Consider the following 17,816-nt stretch of genomic DNA (forward strand, 5'->3'; position numbering starts at 1 on the left):
AAACAAGGAATTAATTCCTCGCTTCCCAGGGGCAGGCAGTTGTTCCACACCTTCAGGGCCCCATCACACCTTACAGTTACTTGAGAGGGCAAACACCATCACACCAAATGTCCTCCCTTTCTCCTCCTTCTTCTCACTTTATCTACTAGAAAATATTCCTTTGATCTGTTCTCCCAGCTGTGTCGCCTCCCAGTTTCCCAGACTCCCCCAGCCCTTTCCCCAGGACAGCAGTTTGAACACCAGAAAAGGCCTTGGTTATCTCCAAGCCCTGCTCAGCAGTAACAAAAGCATCTCTGTATTATCATCACTGTGTTCAGCACAAATCCAAAACACAGCCCCATACCAACCACTAGGAACAAAAAGTACCTGTGCCTCAGCCAAAACCAGCACATTGAGTAACAAGAAATTAGAGAAATGGGTAATTTCATTATAACCACTGTTTAATGGCTAGCTTTTCCAGTTTCTTATTTTCACAATGGAACTCTACTGCAGCTTACTTTTTACTAGTGGTGGGTAGGAAGTGCCCACAGGTGCTAGATCATTAATAAATCTTTTTAATAGAGGAAAAGAGGCACAAATCCATCCTTTGCTGATGTTAATTTTGGGAAGTTGATAGCAATTTTGCCAAAGACAAGACTGCAGAACTGCACCTGAAAAGTTTGCAAAGAACAAGTATGAATTTGTCAGTTGACTCTTATTACTTACTCTTTGTCCAAGAAAACAATACATTTTGATAAATGGTTTGGAAAAGTGGTTTTCGTATGACCTTGTAATGCCAACCTGACAATGCCTAAATTTTTTCAAAAGAAACAGTGCCCACTGTGGTTGACCATTATAGTTTATTCACATGGCTTTTACCCTGATGAAGTACCGTAGATGTGACAGATTTTCCATGTGAATCTTAAATTCAAATGAAAAAACAACACAAGTGGACTCAATTCAAACTAAAACATTACATTAAGCATAATCATTAAACATCAGACTTTAAATGTAATCATTAGCATTACATAGGCTTGGAAGAAACCTGTCTTCTGAAATCTTCTTCATTTAAATACTGAGATCTTGAACTTCCATCATTGTAACTCTTAATGGTTTCTCTGACAGTATAGTCTTCCAAAAAACAGGATTAGATGTAGCTACATCTTTATGTGAAATTATTGTACCCAAAGCTAGCAAATGCACATAGTTGTCATTGAAATGTGAAAACACTTTCAGAAGTGTGAAAACTAAAGGTATTTGATACCTTTTTTGATATGCTTTGTTCTTTCCTTATGGGACCAATGAGACTTTAAGCAGTTAGAGAACACACTGTATCTTTTCTATACCTAGACAGTATTATGGAATGATAGTGGGTGCAGTGCATTATATTCCCTGCATATTATCTTCAAAATTATGGGAGAGTAAAATATTATTATTATTTTACTGCAGGACTTAGAAGCATTCCATAAGTTCATGCATGCTGTAAAAGACAATCTGTCAAAGTGTAAGATGTTCTGTGCCTGGAGAAATGTATTAAAGAGTTTAGGTATACTATGAAGAAATGACAAAATACTGGGAAATAAAACAGTTTTTAAGAAGACCCTTCCATATAGTTCAGAGTCTACAATTCATGCTGTAATAGTTTTTTTTTTTTTCCTTTAAGGTCATTCTTCAAATATTTTTGATGTAACTGCACTTACAAGTACTCAGAATCACTGCATGTAGTCACCCATCAGAGCAGGCATTCTCTTTGAGTCTACAGGTACAGTCTACAGGGCTCTGTGGGCTGTCCCTTCTGCAACAATTCTTTCTTTTTTTGTTTTTTGGGGTTTTTTTTTTTTTTTGAGGCTTGTTACATAGATGTCTGGGAGAGATGGGCTGCAAAATAGATTCCAGAAGATTTTTTAATACATTTATGTATATAAAATATAATATTTGTTAACTGGTGAGCTTCTGCAAAGGAAAGAGTTGAGGAACTGATACCTTTGTTTAAAGAAAACCCCATAGTTTATGATTTTTCACAGAATGTGTAAATGAATAAAACTGGTTTATGATTTGTTAAGGTGGACGTTTTTCCAGTCAATAAGAATGCAAGAGTTGAGCAACGGTAATATGAAGAGCATAGTACTCGCTGGCTAAGAAAGCACATTACATTGCTTTTTCTTTTTACCTGCAAGGAATTATACTGTAAATTACATAATATAATTACTTTTCTTTCAGTCTGAGTTACACATTTTGTTATGGTTTCAGCAGTTCTGATTCTGTACCCCTGCAGTCCTTGCAAATAGATTGGCAGTTTACAAGCAAATAATGTTAAAGGCAAAATAGTTTTTGCAATTTCTTCTCCCACTTTTTTTTTTATTTCTTCAAGTAGGAGAAAGGTTACTTTATATGCGCTTCTTAAGCAGTAGCAGAATTGTTTTAGAGTATGAGAAAACTGTTGTCACTTTGTGGTCAACATTTCTTTGACCAGGCAACTGACTTGAGGTTCTGCATGTCTCACAAATTTAAAAGAAATCAGGTGGATGATTCCAATTCTCTACATTAAGAGGGTTTGTACACAAAAAAACCCTAGTTTTGTAGTTGTCACTTGCTGAATTTTGCTGTTGTGGATTATTCTGAGATATGCATCTCAGTTGTTTTCCTAGTCCCACAAATGTTGCGTGCTACCAACTTTTTTTAACTTTGGAGCTGTAAATTAAGGTCAGTTCCTTTGCTCATCCCACAAATCTTTTATGGTTTTTAATTCCATCCTGAGAGAGCCACCTGGGTTTCAAGAGCAGCCAACCAACATGTTTACATGATTCCTCAGCCACAATGACAGTGGTCTCTGTGGTGCTAAAAGGTTTTCTCCTTGATTATTTTCTGCTGAAGATGATTTCTAAAAGTTTTTCATATAACATATGTTTTATTGCAGTGTCTTCAGTCTGCCCCATGAACAGCAGTGGAAATCAAAGGAACAGCAACTGAAACTGCAAATTGCTAAACTAGAGGCAGCTATCAAAAATGATCTAGCAGACAAAAATGAAATCCTTGACAAGATCAAAGTAGAAAGAGGTATATTTCTGAGAAAACTAGTATTTTCTGAAAATGTGAGAGTATACCCATGTTGGAGTTGAGATGTACTGCCCAGAAAAGTGGAATCTCTGTTGCTGGTGTTTTCAAAGCTGCATTTTAAGTATACATTTGCTAAATATACCTAAGTTATGACTATTTATTAAGTGCAAAATATGACCCAATACAGAATATGAGCTGAATGAGGCTCATATAATTTCAGCTGCATTTATTCTTCATCTATTGGGTTTTCATATTTACTCTTTATTCAGTATTTCTTTTCTTCTCTACACTGAAAGTTCTTGTGGAAAAGAGACCTCTCTCAAATTATAAACCACTATTCTGTTCACTGTACAAAGCTATGTGAAGCCCATATAGGTCCTTGGCAAAGTTTGTCTTTCATTAATTCAGATTTGTTTTTATTTTCAGTATATACTAATTTTTATTTACAGCATTGTACATTTAAAATAACAGTTGTCTTTTAATCTAATGAACAGATTATTTCATATGTGTTTTCTTCATGCTGTAAGACAACTTCTTAGTGAATACTGACCTTGCAATCTTTATTTTAATCTCAGCACTGGTTACTGTAGCAATATGAAGATTACAAAAGACAAGCACAGACAGAAAGTGAAGATAGTTAGTTTAGAGTTGATTCTTCAAATGTGTATTTTTAAGAGGTGTGTTTCTGTGAACAATTCATGGAATGAAGTGGGCCAACTTGTTGTGAATAATTCTTATGATAATGGGTTGAGTTCAGCACATGCGTACCATTAGGATTCTCAGTAGCTCTGCTGATTTCACATACCAGATTGAATATTTAAATATTTTATTTGATCACAGTAAGTATTTGCAAAATTAGCCTTAATAGATACTAAAATAAAGATGCCTTAAGCTACGTTATTATGAAGTTATGACATACTAACAGTTGTTACTTGTAGCATGATTATGAAAAACCTGGCATTCCATCTTCTCTCCTTCCTGTGGCCATTATGTTCAACTGTCAGGTGTTTACCATCCCTTCTCCAGGTAGCTTGTTGTGCTCCTAAACTGAAACACCGGAGTACTACACTTCTGATTTCTATTGAGTTGACTTGCTGCAGCTGGAGTAGATGTTCTAATATCCTGCTAGGCCTCTGTATATAGGATTTGATTACAGCTCCGTCTTTAACAAAACATAGGCAGTATAACTTTCTTCAGTCACATATTTCAGAGTATCTGACTTTGCTACTCATTCCTCTTTGAAGTTCAATACAGGAATTGAAATTAATGCTTGTATTAAAGTACTGCCTAGAACTAGTCTAGAAATAATGTCTTGTCTACCCTTTGTAGTTTGGCATATGATTCTTTTTCCTAAGCTTTTCCATGTCTAAGAAAGATGGTAAAATAAGTGAAGCCTTGAAAATTCTTAATGTTAGAGGAGACCAACATCATCTTGACATTTTCTATGTCCTCCTTCTGTATTTCCCTTTTACAATAATCCTGTCGTTTGATCTGATTGTTTTAGTAGTATTTTTCTGGCCATAACATCATAATGTGCTTTATAATACTTGAAAGAAATGTATTTAGATAGAAAATAGAGTAAGACTCTAACTATGTTTTCTGGGGTTTTTTTAATATAGTGCTTAAAGAAGCTAGATCACCCTTCCACCAGCCTCATTTCCCTTAAACATTTATACTTGTGTTTCTTGTCTTACCAGTATTTCCCAGATTCTCAGCCATAAATTACAATAGCTGTTTGGTTCATCTTCATTGAAGCTTACTAACAGTAGTGTTTCATTCAGGTTTTAAAAGACTGAGATAGGCTAATACAAAATCTAAGTTGAAACAATTCCTATAGCAAGGATTGTTGTCACTCATAAATTCATACAGTGTATATATTTACTTAGTTATGTCTAAGTACTTTTTATTTTACATTAATAAAATCTCATTAATTGGTGCATTTGTTGTTCTTATTTATAGTACTGTTCTACAGTACACTATTTATTAAGTACAATTTTTTTATTATCTTAATAGAGAAGTATTGATTGTATCAGTAAAAGTTGACATCTTGGAAAAATTAACCCTATCCTAACCAGAACAAGGACATGAATATTTCCCCATACAAAATACATTAGTTTCTGCATTTTGCAATGAAATTTTCATGCATATATGAATATGAAAAAATCAAGTTTGTAATTTTTTTAACTATGTTGAATTAAGTGTAATATTTTGTTCTTCTATATCAAGACCAAAAGGAAAAGCTGATGCAAGACAACAAAGACCTGCAGTTGCGCTACCTGGAACAAAAACAGCAACTAGATGATCTGAAAAATCAAGTGAAGTGTTTAACCAAGGTAAACTGTATTTTTGTTTCAAATATGAGGGAAAAAAAACCCTCTATGTTTTATGCATAGTGAAGGTACTTCTTGATACTTTCTTCTAGTCAATTATAGAAAAGTGTTTATTTATTCATGCTATCAAGCAAAATATCATGTCTAGTGAGAATGTATCTTGTTATTCTGAATGCATTTCTTCCATTCACATCTGGTAACACCTTTCCATTAAAGTTCAGGAAAGTGGTGTTGGTGTGGCAGAATTCAATTAAACCCTATTACTTATAAAGATATCTTACAAAGAATGCGGGGTTGGTACTAGATAATATTTAGGATCCCTTTCAACCCAAACCATTCTAGAATTCCATATTTTGCATTCTCTTATTTTCTCATTTGTGCAAGGTGTGTTTGTTGGTTTTGTTGGTTTTTTTCTTCTTTTGTTAAACCCTTGGCTGACCATTGTATGCTTTCTACACACCTGGAATTTTCAAGGGCTGAATTATTTGAGCATCTTTCAGTAGTTAATACCTCAAGCTCAAATGAGGCATTAACTACTCGTCTTGTCATTTTTTAGTTACAGTTAATCAGAAAGGAAGATGAAAAGATTGCCAGAATTAAATCTTAATTTATGTAAATAGTTCATTATAACAACAAAGGAGAATTAAATCAGATTCACAGCCATTTAAAAAAACTTAGGTTCTCTCATTTAAATGACTTATCACAGCATCTTGTGATCCCTATAATGTTTACTAAAGCCGATTTTGTTTATGAATTCTGTAATTGATGCAAGTATACCATAAGCATGGAAATTCCAGTATGTGGTATAGCAGTACCAGAGGAACTTATCTTAGGAACTTATCTTTGATTATTAAACAGAAAAACAAAAATACTCAGAAAATACTCTATTCTTTTTTCTTTTGCACAAATTAAAAATGGAATGAGAGGAAGAAATCAGTGAACAAATAATTTTGCAATGTTTCCACTGTTTGGGTAATTTATCTTTCATTTTCTTGAGGAAGTGTTTAATGTAATGATGATTATATAATGATAATTTTAAAAAACCTCAAAAATACAGAAAACCTCAATGAAAACTAACTCCCCAGTATTAATAACAGAAGGAATGTAGACTTGAGAATAATAATTCAGGGTTTGTATATTTATGGAGGCAGGATTATTAATTATGAGAAAGGCAAATGTATCTGTTTGTATTTTCATTGGATTGACAGGAGTGATTGCTTCTGAATATCTGATACATTTTAATTGGTTCCTGATAATCGTGAAATTACATTGCTGAAAACAATCCTGACACATTCTAGTCTACCTCATTCCTATTTTTGTGTTACTATGTGCTTAAAGTTTATAAAGTTCTGCTTACTGCCTTACTGTTGTACCAAGAGTACATGCCAGTGTTGCATTAAGCCATGCACAAATACATGTAAATCTTTTGCAAAATTATTTTCTTGTAATTTTTCTAATGTACTCCAGGATAGAAAGCAACAAAAGAATGTGGACCTTCTGTTCTTGGAAAAAGTGGAAGATGATATCCATAAAGATGTAGAATACTCCATGCAGGAGCTGCAGTTAACACATGTGGAAACTGTGCAAGAACTTGAAAAGACAAGGAATTTGTTAGTTGTGCAACATAAAATTAGCAAAAATTACCAGGTACTAAATCTACTCACAGTGGGAAATAACCTGATAATAACATTTTAACCTTTGTAGCTCTAACACTTGTAATAATTAAAACTTGCAAGTTCAGCAACAAAGCCAGTCTGTGCATAGGGAACCAAACATAAAATCTGTTGTTGCTTAAGGTATTGTTTAAAAAATGTGAGATCCAGGTGACTAAATTGTAGTCTTTTAGCTTATCCTGCCCTTAACCCACAGACTGTTCCTTCTCTCTGAGCGTTATCTCTGAGCTTCTACCAGGTCTTCACAAGAAAATGTGCTTATCAAATAAGCTTCCTTTTCCATACCTCCACTCTGCTTTCACTGTCTTCTTTCTACTTCCACTGTTGGAGTAGTGCAGATCATATTTTGACTTCTCACTCAATTAATTAGCATTTAAAATAACAAAATCATTAAAGAAACTGTTAGGTATGTTGTCCTAAATAAAAGCTACTCTGTTTTTCCTGTTGATGTTTTTAGATTTTGCTGATATTAGAACTGATTTGTTGTATTGATAAGTAAAAAACTGCTATTTTTGCATACTCTAAATGTTCTTTCCTCAAATCTAATTGTATTTTAACTTGTACCCAAAAGCATTTACAACATCAGTACAGACAATTCTCAGAAGTTCTTTTTACATGCAATTGTTTTTCAGACTGAAGTAGAAACAATGACAAGAAAGATGGAAAGTCTACAGAAAGACTATGAATTAAAATTGGAACAGTATACCCATCTTCTCGATATTAGGGCTGCACGTATCAGAAAACTAGAAGGTATCTTTAAATTATATTCTTCACTAATTTTCTTTATATTTTATCTCTTCCAAATTACTGTTTTAAATTTATTCTCCAGGTGAAACACTTTTCCATTCCTAAAACTACTAGAAAGGTCAGTTCTTTCATGGAAAAATATCTATTCCAGTTAATTTTCATTTACTTAAATGACAGTTATTAATTAAACCAAATCCAACAAACTGGTTTTTATATTGCAGCTATTGCTGAATAACAATAAAATTACCAAACTTGTTTTTTTTAATAAATCATACTTTTATGGTCAACATTTTACTTTACAGTACTATCATTGCAGAATCACTTTGTGTTACTAAAATCCCCCAAGCCGTGTTATAATATACTGACATAGTATTTAAACAGGATGAATTTCAAGTTTTTTTTTTAGTGGCTTCACTGTGTAAAAGGTGCATAGGAAGCTTCAGATAGGATATTTTACAAACTCTGATGTTGAAACAATTTTCACATTTTGTCTCCAAGTTGTATCTATTGCATCATGGTTTATATCCTAATTCTGTAAGCATGTATTTTGATTTCTTAGAATCATACAATTCCAGAATGGTTTGGGCTGGAATCCATCTTATTCCAAACCCATTCCAGGGCCAGGACACCTTCCACTAGAAGACTCCTCAGAGCCCCATCCAGCCTTTGTTAACAACTTTTTAACCACTTATCACCTGAAGCTGGGAAACATGTGATGGTCTTTGCTGATAGTTCTATCCACTCAAGATGTAACATATGTTAAAAGTCAGATGTATTAATTTCTTTCTCTGGCAAATTTAGATCAACCCTACAAAAATGTGCATCTTTAATCTCTGCTACATTTGCATAGTGATACTTACTTTGAATATTGCATAAGACTTCTGAATTTTACCTTTTTCACTCCCTTATAACCTGATAATAACTGTTAGAGGCCTGTGTCTATGCGTACTGAGGGAGATCCATTGAGGAAGTATTCTTGATTGTTGCCAGTGTGCTCAGTGGGCATTCAGTGTATGAATTATTTTTGATAATGCCTTTATGAAAGTAACATTGTTAATATAATTGAATTATACTCTCATTCTTTTTTCTCAGTCATTAATTGTATTGGAGTTTTTAAAAAGACAGTCGTATTATAACTCTGTTTTATCTGTTGCAGCCCAACTAGGAGACATTGTGTATGATACAAAACCACTTAAGTCCAGACAAGAAGTATTGCTGAATGATCCAGTGGGTGGATTTGTTGAAACTGTTCATTTAGAAAGAGGAGAGAACCTTTTTGAAATTCATATCAGCAAAGTGATCTTCTCTTCTGAAGCTATGCACACTTTTGGTGACTGGGAACCTGCAACCTTTTGTACTTACGCATTCTATGACTTTGAACTTCAGATAACCCCAGTAGTTCATGGGAAGACCCCATCATATGACTTCACTTCTCAGTTTCTTGTGCAGTCTGATGATAGCTTCTTTCACTATATACAGGAAAACAGCATCACACTGGAGGTTCATCGTGCGTATGGCATAGATTATGAAACAATTGCTTCTTGTCAGCTTAAGTTCCAGGAAATCTTGGAAAAGGAAGGCAAGATCTACAACACAGCAAATTTAGTTGGTATTTAAGATCTCACAAAGTATTCTGTTTGATTATGTGTCACTATATTCCAAGTGATAAATAATGCATGTTTGACCAAAAATGAATTTGTGCATTACTATTTCAAAAGAAAAAAAAGGTGTTTACAAGAATGCTATTTTTTGTTGGATGTGCAGCATGTTTTTGTGGTTCTGCCATCATTTGTGGAAAGCTGGAATGGGTACAATTTTGCCCATAATGGCATATAGCCCCAGGGCAAGAGGGAAAAAACCCAAAAAAGGAGGCAGCCCACTTTGCCCATCAATGCTTTGTATCTGGGCTGAATGTCATAAGTATATCCTCTCTTTCCTTATCCATAAACAAAGGAAGAAATGGTTAAATCTAAACTGGTAAGACAAAGTTTGCCATGTAATAGTGAAAAAGGTACAAATTATGGTGATTATGATTAATAATATATATAGTAGCATAATCTAGGAGGGTGTTTATTTACATTTTGTGGATTGTTTTAGGCAAATTCATATTCATTATATTAATATTAAGGTATCCTGGACAAGACACTTGTAAGATGTCTTGAATGTTCTTTGCAGCTTACTTTTTCTTCTAGAAACATTTTGTCAGATCAGCATATTCAGTGACCTCTTAACTGCCTACTGTTGTAGAGAATCTGGTTTAATAAGACATTGTACAGTGGTACCTTTGCCAGTAATTTGAATTGCTTACCAAATATATAAGTAGGGGAAAATGGCTGTGTTTTGATTTTGGATCATACAGTGGGAGCCTGAGGAATTGTTTCTGTTTCTAAGATGAACTACAGATGTCACACCACAAGCACTGGTGTAATGCATAGGCACAATCTTTAATTTGTGGCTGTTCTATAAATCTTGCATTTCTGGTTTTTCCTAGCTTTTAAGTAACATACCTCAATGTTGAAAAGAAAATTAATGCAATCCTCTATTTATTCCTTAGGAAAAACAGGACACATTCAAAATTATGGTACTGTAGAATACTGGATCAGGTTGCAAGTTCCTATGGACCAAGCTATTCTTCCCTACAAACAGAGGTCAAAGGATCTGGGATATGGGATAATACCCAGTTTTAGGAAGCATAAACAACCATCCAAGGTATGTTTGGGTCTGTACTTGATAGAGAGAATTACTTCATGGAGAAGAGAAGCTTCAGGGTGACCTAATTGCAGCCCTCCAGGAATTAGGTAGCCTACAAGAAGGCTGGAGAGAGGCTTTTTACAAGAGCACAGGACAAGGCGGAATGACTTCAAATTCAAGGAAAGTTGATTTAGGTTAGAAGGCAGAAATTCTTCATAGAATCATAGAATAGGCTGAGTTAGAAGGCACACATCAGAATGAATGAGTTGACCTCCTGGCCCTGCTCAGATACCTCAACAATCCCAAATGCTCCAAATCCAAATTGGGACAATCCTAATTGTCCAAATGCTCCCAGAGCTCTGGCAGCCTTGGGACCATGACCGTTCCCTGGGGAGTTTGTTCGGTGCCCAACCACCCTCTGTGCAGAGAACCTGTTCTTGATGTCCAGCCTGTCCCTCTCCTGACATTACTCCAGCATTTCTTCAAGTGGGACAGGTTGCCCAGAGAAGCTGGGGCTTCCCCATCCCTGGAAGTGTCCGAGGCCAGGTTGGATGGGTCTTGGAGCACCTGGTATAGTGGAAGGTGTCCTTGCCTATGGCAGGGAGTTGGCGACTAAATTTTAAGTTCCCTTCAAATCCAAGCCATTCTCTGATTCTGCAATAGTTTTGATAAAATAAACTGTTCCATTCTTTCTTTTTAAGTTCAAATAGCTTAGGTCTAGGGTTGATATGTTCAGAGTGTAATAAAGTTAAAGATTCTTGAACTGGAAAACACGTTAGCAGTTTTTCATATAAAGAGATCGAGAACTAGTTGAATTATCCCTTGTCTGAAGAGGCAAAGTCTTAAACTTACTTATTTTTACTGAAATTGTCACTATAACATTTGACATTTTATTTCATTTTCTTGAGCTGTAAGTGGCAGATCATACTCATAGTATGATAGTCATGAATTTTAAACCAACTAGACGTCAGAAACATAGAGTGGGTGAAGCAGTTGTTCAACAAGATTTTGAAGTCCTTAACATTGGAGTATTATCAGATTGAAATTCCTTCACAATGGGTTTTTTACTGAGTTTTTTAGCTGGATATTGAAGAGCGTTTTGAAAATAAAATTCACTTTACAATCACATTTAAACTGGGGCCACAAGCAAAAAGGGACTTTCAAACATCTTTAACACTCATTTAAGAAATAAAAGCAAACAGGTTGAAATGCAAAAATTAAAATACTAGAGTTTTTAATGGGCTTTTTTTAATCTAAGCTGTTTAGAATATTCTATGTCTGGAGTAACTCTAATGTTTTATATAATTCCATGATGTAAATTTATATTATATATAAAATCTCCATGGGTTCCATGATGTAATCTGAGAAGCATGTTGTGTATGAATTCTGTTAAATTGTATCTGATTAGAATTAAATTTAGTGCCATTAGATTTGGCTTTGAAAAAAATTAAGAGCTCCTCATAATTTGCTATGAAATAAGACGGTAATAAATGTTCTTCAATATATTTGTTTATTACAGACTCCAACACTCAAAATGAAGCAGCGTGCAGCTCAAGCACACAAGAGAGTCTCTTTTCTGGATCTTAGTGCAGTACAGATGGCAGTAAGTTCTAAGTATTTCTGTCATGCACAATGAAGCATGAAAGGCTACTTGTAGCTCCATATGGGCAATTTGTAGAACTAATAATTAAGAGTGCTGGATTATTTTAGCAGCACAATACCGCACTGTCCCAGGCAATGAATGATAGCATAGTACTGCATAAAGGTGGGGAATGCAATGCAGTGATTCCCTCAGGACTGCTTGATATCCTCCACAGTTTACAAGTTTCAATTTCCACTGGCTTAGGGCAGATTCTAACAGGACCAATCAGCTCACTCTACACTGTGTTTCTCAAGTGTCTGCATTATTCAAGTGTCTTTCTGCTGTGTACCACTTGCACTGCATATAAGTGCCTCTATAGAAACCGGCTTAATCCCAACAGATCCTGACTGTTGTGCTAATGGGATACACAATTTGACACAGTTCAGAGTCACCTCTGAAATTAAGTTTATCAGCTGAGATTGCACACATTCTGAAAATAGTGATACTTCTTAACTTGGCATGCACTGTCATCTGTACATCCTTCCAGAGTCTAACAGAGTCTACATGGAACTAACTCAGATGTATTTGCTGCATTTTGTAAATTTTCTTCTGAAATAATTTGCATTGGAAGTACTAAAAATAGGTTGTGTTTAGTCTTTTAAGTAAATCCAGTAAGTAAAGGTATGTTCTTCAACAGGTAATTATAAAAGGTTATATTTATCTATTACATATTATTATAATATTAATAATATTGCATTAATTAAAAACTAGTTGTGGGGTTTTTTCCTTTCATAAATTACTTGATTGGATTTATTCTTTGAAATGTTAATATCAATTTTTGATTAACAGATTCTGTTACTGTTTGGTTTACTATGACTAGAACTTCGTTGAGAGCTATTGAGTATAGACTGAAAATAAGAATTAAGTCCATCTGTTGCATTTATCAACTTTAAAAAACAAAAAGTCAAATGTTGGTGAATATAATCTTTTGAGAGCTTAGATATGAAAAACTGAAATGTTAGCCAGAAAGTTGCACACACAAAATATCTTCAGCTGTCCAAACAATAGCTTCTCAAAGTTTGACAATTTTTCATGAACTAGGATTTTCTAAGTGACACAGCTACTTGGTCTCCATCAGAAATCTTTGTTCTTGGGTGGCAGCTCCTCTAGCTGTTTTAAAGATCTAAACCTCATTCTCTGGTTAAGGAGAAAAGTACTCTTAGGACTAAATAATGAAACAGCTGGGCCTTCTCTGATGTCTGAGTCTTGTGATGAAATGGCAAGAAAGTGTCAATGCAAGAAAAACAGAAGTTTAACAGATTAAAATGGGAAGTCTGTTTCATTTTCCAGTTCATTTTCTCAATAGCAGAGAATCTAGTTCTTAATAAAATTTCTTGTCAATGTGATACATGCCAAGGCAAATAAAAAAGGAGACTCACTAAAAGGTGGAATGAATGGTTTGTCTCACCCAAACTGCTTGTGAGAATTGTCCAGCCTCATATGTAAAAGTTCTAGCAGAGGATAAGAGCCAGTGATGCTAATGCAGGGAGGCAAAGGAGGCATTTTCTGTCCAAATGCTTTTCCACCAGTAGATCTATACCTACTTTTGTATAATAATTATCTACTGCATATTAAAGACTTCCCCTTGTTTTATTCCTAACTTAGGGATCTGTATTTGAAAATAATGCGGAAGTACTTTGACATTTAAAATGCAGTTCCATAGGGTTCACTACATTTATAATAATGGTCTAACTACAGATTTGAGATAGTAACATTCATACCAAAATCAATTCACATGCACACAGGTAAAATTATGTGCAGGCCTATGTGTGTAAATTTAGCTATCAAAAGTTCTTCTTGGGTACAGTGTGTGTTTTGGGGTTTTTGGACTGAGTCTTGTAGAACTTGTAGAAAAAGAAAAATATTAAATATAAATGAAACTGGAAATCAAACAGGCTGTATATATGTTGATAGGTACAAATCATTATAATAGTTGTGTTTTCACAAATGCAGTTAGATAAATGTCCTTCTGCTGTATATTAATTATATGTTACAGCAGTTGACACCTTCTCATTGTTTCCTGCACTGCATAAGCAGTACAGTTGTTAAAAGGCTCTGGATAATGAATGTGGGCCGTAACTCTTCAGGTTTTGAACTTCAGTAACTTCTGCTTTTCAAGGAGTTTTTTAAAGACTATAAGTTTATCTTTTTCTGTAGCATGTGGTACAGGATGCTAAACAGCTGTTGGGTGACAAAGTGAAGGACATGGCTGAAGAAATTCAGCAGGAAAAAGAAGAGCTTTCTCATCTGTCAGAGGAGCAATTGGCTGACCTAACAGGGATTACTTCTAGAGATGAGACAGAAATAATTGAAGAATTGGAACCAGAAGGTAGAATTCATGGTTATTAATAAGTAGCTGTATTTTCTGAAAAAACCTTTCTCTTTCCATTTTCATAAGCATTTGTTGCTAGTAGTGGAAGCTGCCTCATTATGAGAAACTTCATGACATAAATTATATTCTGGCGTAAGCTACAGGTGAAGCTGGGTGGTAGATAAGATGTGTTTTCTCCCCAAATGGAAACCATATTGTAATTGATTGCAAAAATCTGATATATGACCTAATTTCGTAAAATTATTAAAGGAAACCTGGCTTCTATTTTAAATGTCTTCATATTGTCCCTTGGATCTATGCTGTTCCAAAGACTCTTTTAATGAATATGCTTTTTTTGTCTACATATCAGCCAACGCTGATACTGGAATCCTTTCAGAGAGTGAAAGGGCTAGGATGCTTTATCACATGTGTGACACAAAGTTATTAGATTTATTTAAAGATTATAAAAGCCAGGTCAACCTGTTCCAGCTCCAAGTTTAAACTGTTTATTATAGCAATAACCAAGTCCATTATACCAAGTTTAAAATAAAAGCAGAAGCAGAAAGCTAACATTTTATGTTTAGTTGTTGGCAGCTTTTGCATAAGAAATCATTAAAAAGATTTGAAAAACTTGTTGAATGTTGATTTTGAATACCAGTTGTCCTTATAATTTGCTTCATGGGAAAAAAATGCTCTGCAGTGTTCCAAAAAGTAATGCACCTGCATACAGAACTACTTTTTTACTAAAGAAAAAAGGTGCATTCTTCTTTTACATATGCATGGGGGTAAAGGAAGTCAGAGGAAATTCAGACCATATTCTTAAATAAAGCTAACGGTTGTGCATACTTAGTTCATTTCAGGACTTACTCTATTAACCAGTTTGCATCTGGAAAACGTTATTATTTTTTTAACAATCCAGAAAAAATACATATTACATGACTCTAAATGTCATCAGTTCAAAGTGTTAGTCTTCTTCAAGGAAGAGAAGATTTACCTGACACTTACTCTTTTTATATTAGAAAAGGAAATTTATTGCTATCAGATTTCTTATTAAGTCTTAGGTGGTCTAAAATATAGCGAGTGTTACCTGCATTGATTTTTTTATTTTTTTTAAGGTCAAGAAGATCATCAAGAGGATGATGCTGTTGAATCAATAAAAACTGATAGTGATGACTGTATTATTTCAAGTCCAGTATCCACAAATATTAAACAGCTGAGTCAGAGTATACATGGCAGTTATTTGGTAAGACTAAGAAAAATATTTTAAGCCTAATATCCTCTAAGAGTAGCTTTGCTGTATCTAACATGAGTTTTCAATGAAGCTGTACATGTGCGGTATCAAATCTCTTGACTTACTCTAAAAACCAGCAATTCAGGACTAGAAGTTGTATATGCAAAATAGCACAGCATGATATAAATTTGGAAAACTTATTTTGAACAGTATTTCAATAGGATAGTTCTCAAAAAAAAAATTTCACCGTTTTAGATCTAACATTGACTGAACCATCTTAGCCATAAAACTAGTACTTAAAATTAACAGGTTTAAATGTTCTGCAATGTGATATCCTAGAGGTAGGGGTTTGTTTTTAAGTGCTCTTTTTAAGGCTCTGTGGTGTCTTACAAAGTAACTAGTAACAAGAAACATGTATAAGAAATACTGCTCCTTTTTTTAAGGTGTAGAAAGTACATCTTTAAGAAGTACATGTCTTCAACTATAGTAGATTTGTAGAAATGCTGTCACTTATATGTTCTTCAGAAAAATACAGAAGGTACCTTTGAAGATTGCATTATTTATAAGTAAAATGTAAAAAAATTTCAGGTGTAATTTTGAGAACTAAAATGAATACTAGTCATCACTATTAAGTCAAACTATAATACAGTTGCTCTATACCTTTCTAGTCATCCTGTATTTTATTTTATCAAAATTATTTTAAAGCAATTCTGAGAGGATTTTGTATGTAGATTAATTTCAGGTTGATAAATTTCTGCATTCCTCCAGTGATCTGTTTTTTGGTAACAATGTGCATGTTTGTGAACAGTAGATAAAACCAGTAAAAGCTGTACACTATTAAGGCAACGTGTGATAGAAGTTGGATTTTAAAAATACGTATTACTTTGCTTGAATTCTTGGGTTGATTATAGAATACACCATGTCAAAATGGCTGTTGAATTCTTTTTTGTTTGGTTAAGATCAGAAATCACTGCCTTTTATCTTTTGAGATAATTCTCCTGCTGATACTCAAATACTGTAAATAGGTTTTGTGATTTTTGGAGATCATTGTGCTAGTTATCCTATAAATATTAATTGTATGCCACACTATATAAGTAATCTAAGATTACACCAGGGTTATTTGTATGTTGCATATTAGACAGTTCATAGTTATTTCTTAGATATATTGATCATAAGGCATATCTAACAGATTTTCCAGTATCAAACTATACCAGTTGCTTCTTTATTTTTTCTTCTTGTCTATGATGTATGATTGATTATAAAATGCTTCCTTTTGTTTAATTTCATTTATAAATTGAATATGGAAAGCATATTCAAGTCAAAGATCATCACTTAAATGACATTCAGTACCCATTTAACTTACTAGATTTCAGGGAAAAAAATTTCTAAAGCCAGGAAACTTTATTAGTAGAGACAGAATGGTGTGTATTTTTTTCTCTCATCCTGGTAGAATTTCCATGTACCTGCTGAATAGTGGAAGAACCTTATTGAAATATTGATCCAGTTTTGGACTTTTTGTTAAAGTGTCATAGGATACATAATGAAAAGTCTTTGGAAAGGAGGGGTAAAATTACATAATCAAATACTGAGAGGACTTGACAGCAATGGAAATTATTCTGTATGGTGGATATTTTTACAATAAGATACATTGCTTTTCATTTTGATTAGTTTTATAATTTTCTCAGCAAAATGTAAGCTATCTCCATATTAAATAAGAACATTCATTTGGAATTCTGACTGAATATAGAAAGCTAGTACTTTGAATGTGATTTAGTACTTCAAGTGATTTAAGTTTAGAAATTAAAATTGTCAGAATTTTTCCCTAGAGAATAAATATTTTAATTAAGTTATGAAAAGAAAGTAATATATTGAAAAGAAATAAGTTTTAAAAAACATTCAACATTTCTGTATCCAGTGTGTGTACTCTTTGCTCTTCGAAGAATATCATCATTGAATGCTCACCTACATATTCCAATTTTGAAACCATTGTGGCTTTTCTTTCTTCCCGGAGTAACTTCAGGAAATCTTTGTGACTCTTTCTCTTTAGTCTGACATGCCCACCTAAATCAAACTTACTAAAGTTTATCTGTACATAAGTATTCCAGACTTTGCAGAACAGTATGAAACCATTTCATATAAGGAATAGAATAATGTA

At 33.9% G+C, this 17,816-nt stretch overlaps 1 protein-coding gene across 3 annotated transcripts in view; it reads left to right on the plus strand.

The window, feature by feature from the left end:
- LOC128945590 (protein fantom-like) overlaps positions 1-17,816 on the plus strand; it is a 41,857-nt gene that overhangs the window by 15,338 nt on the left and 8,703 nt on the right. For all 3 annotated transcript variants that reach the window (XM_054289328.1, XM_054289329.1, XM_054289331.1), the window contains 9 exons: positions 2,897-3,036; positions 5,263-5,369; positions 6,834-7,013; positions 7,672-7,789; positions 8,943-9,395; positions 10,341-10,495; positions 11,997-12,080; positions 14,277-14,448; positions 15,546-15,673. In XM_054289328.1, the coding sequence (XP_054145303.1) occupies positions 2,897-3,036; positions 5,263-5,369; positions 6,834-7,013; positions 7,672-7,789; positions 8,943-9,395; positions 10,341-10,495; positions 11,997-12,080; positions 14,277-14,448; positions 15,546-15,673 (1,537 nt within the window). The remainder of the gene's footprint in view (positions 1-2,896; positions 3,037-5,262; positions 5,370-6,833; positions 7,014-7,671; positions 7,790-8,942; positions 9,396-10,340; positions 10,496-11,996; positions 12,081-14,276; positions 14,449-15,545; positions 15,674-17,816) is intronic.

This window comes from Melozone crissalis, unplaced genomic scaffold (assembly GCF_028551555.1).
Source record: "Melozone crissalis strain CALT ecotype California unplaced genomic scaffold, PUWL_Pcris_2 ptg000068l_1, whole genome shotgun sequence".
In the NCBI taxonomy this organism is placed as follows: Eukaryota; Metazoa; Chordata; class Aves; order Passeriformes; family Passerellidae; genus Melozone; species Melozone crissalis.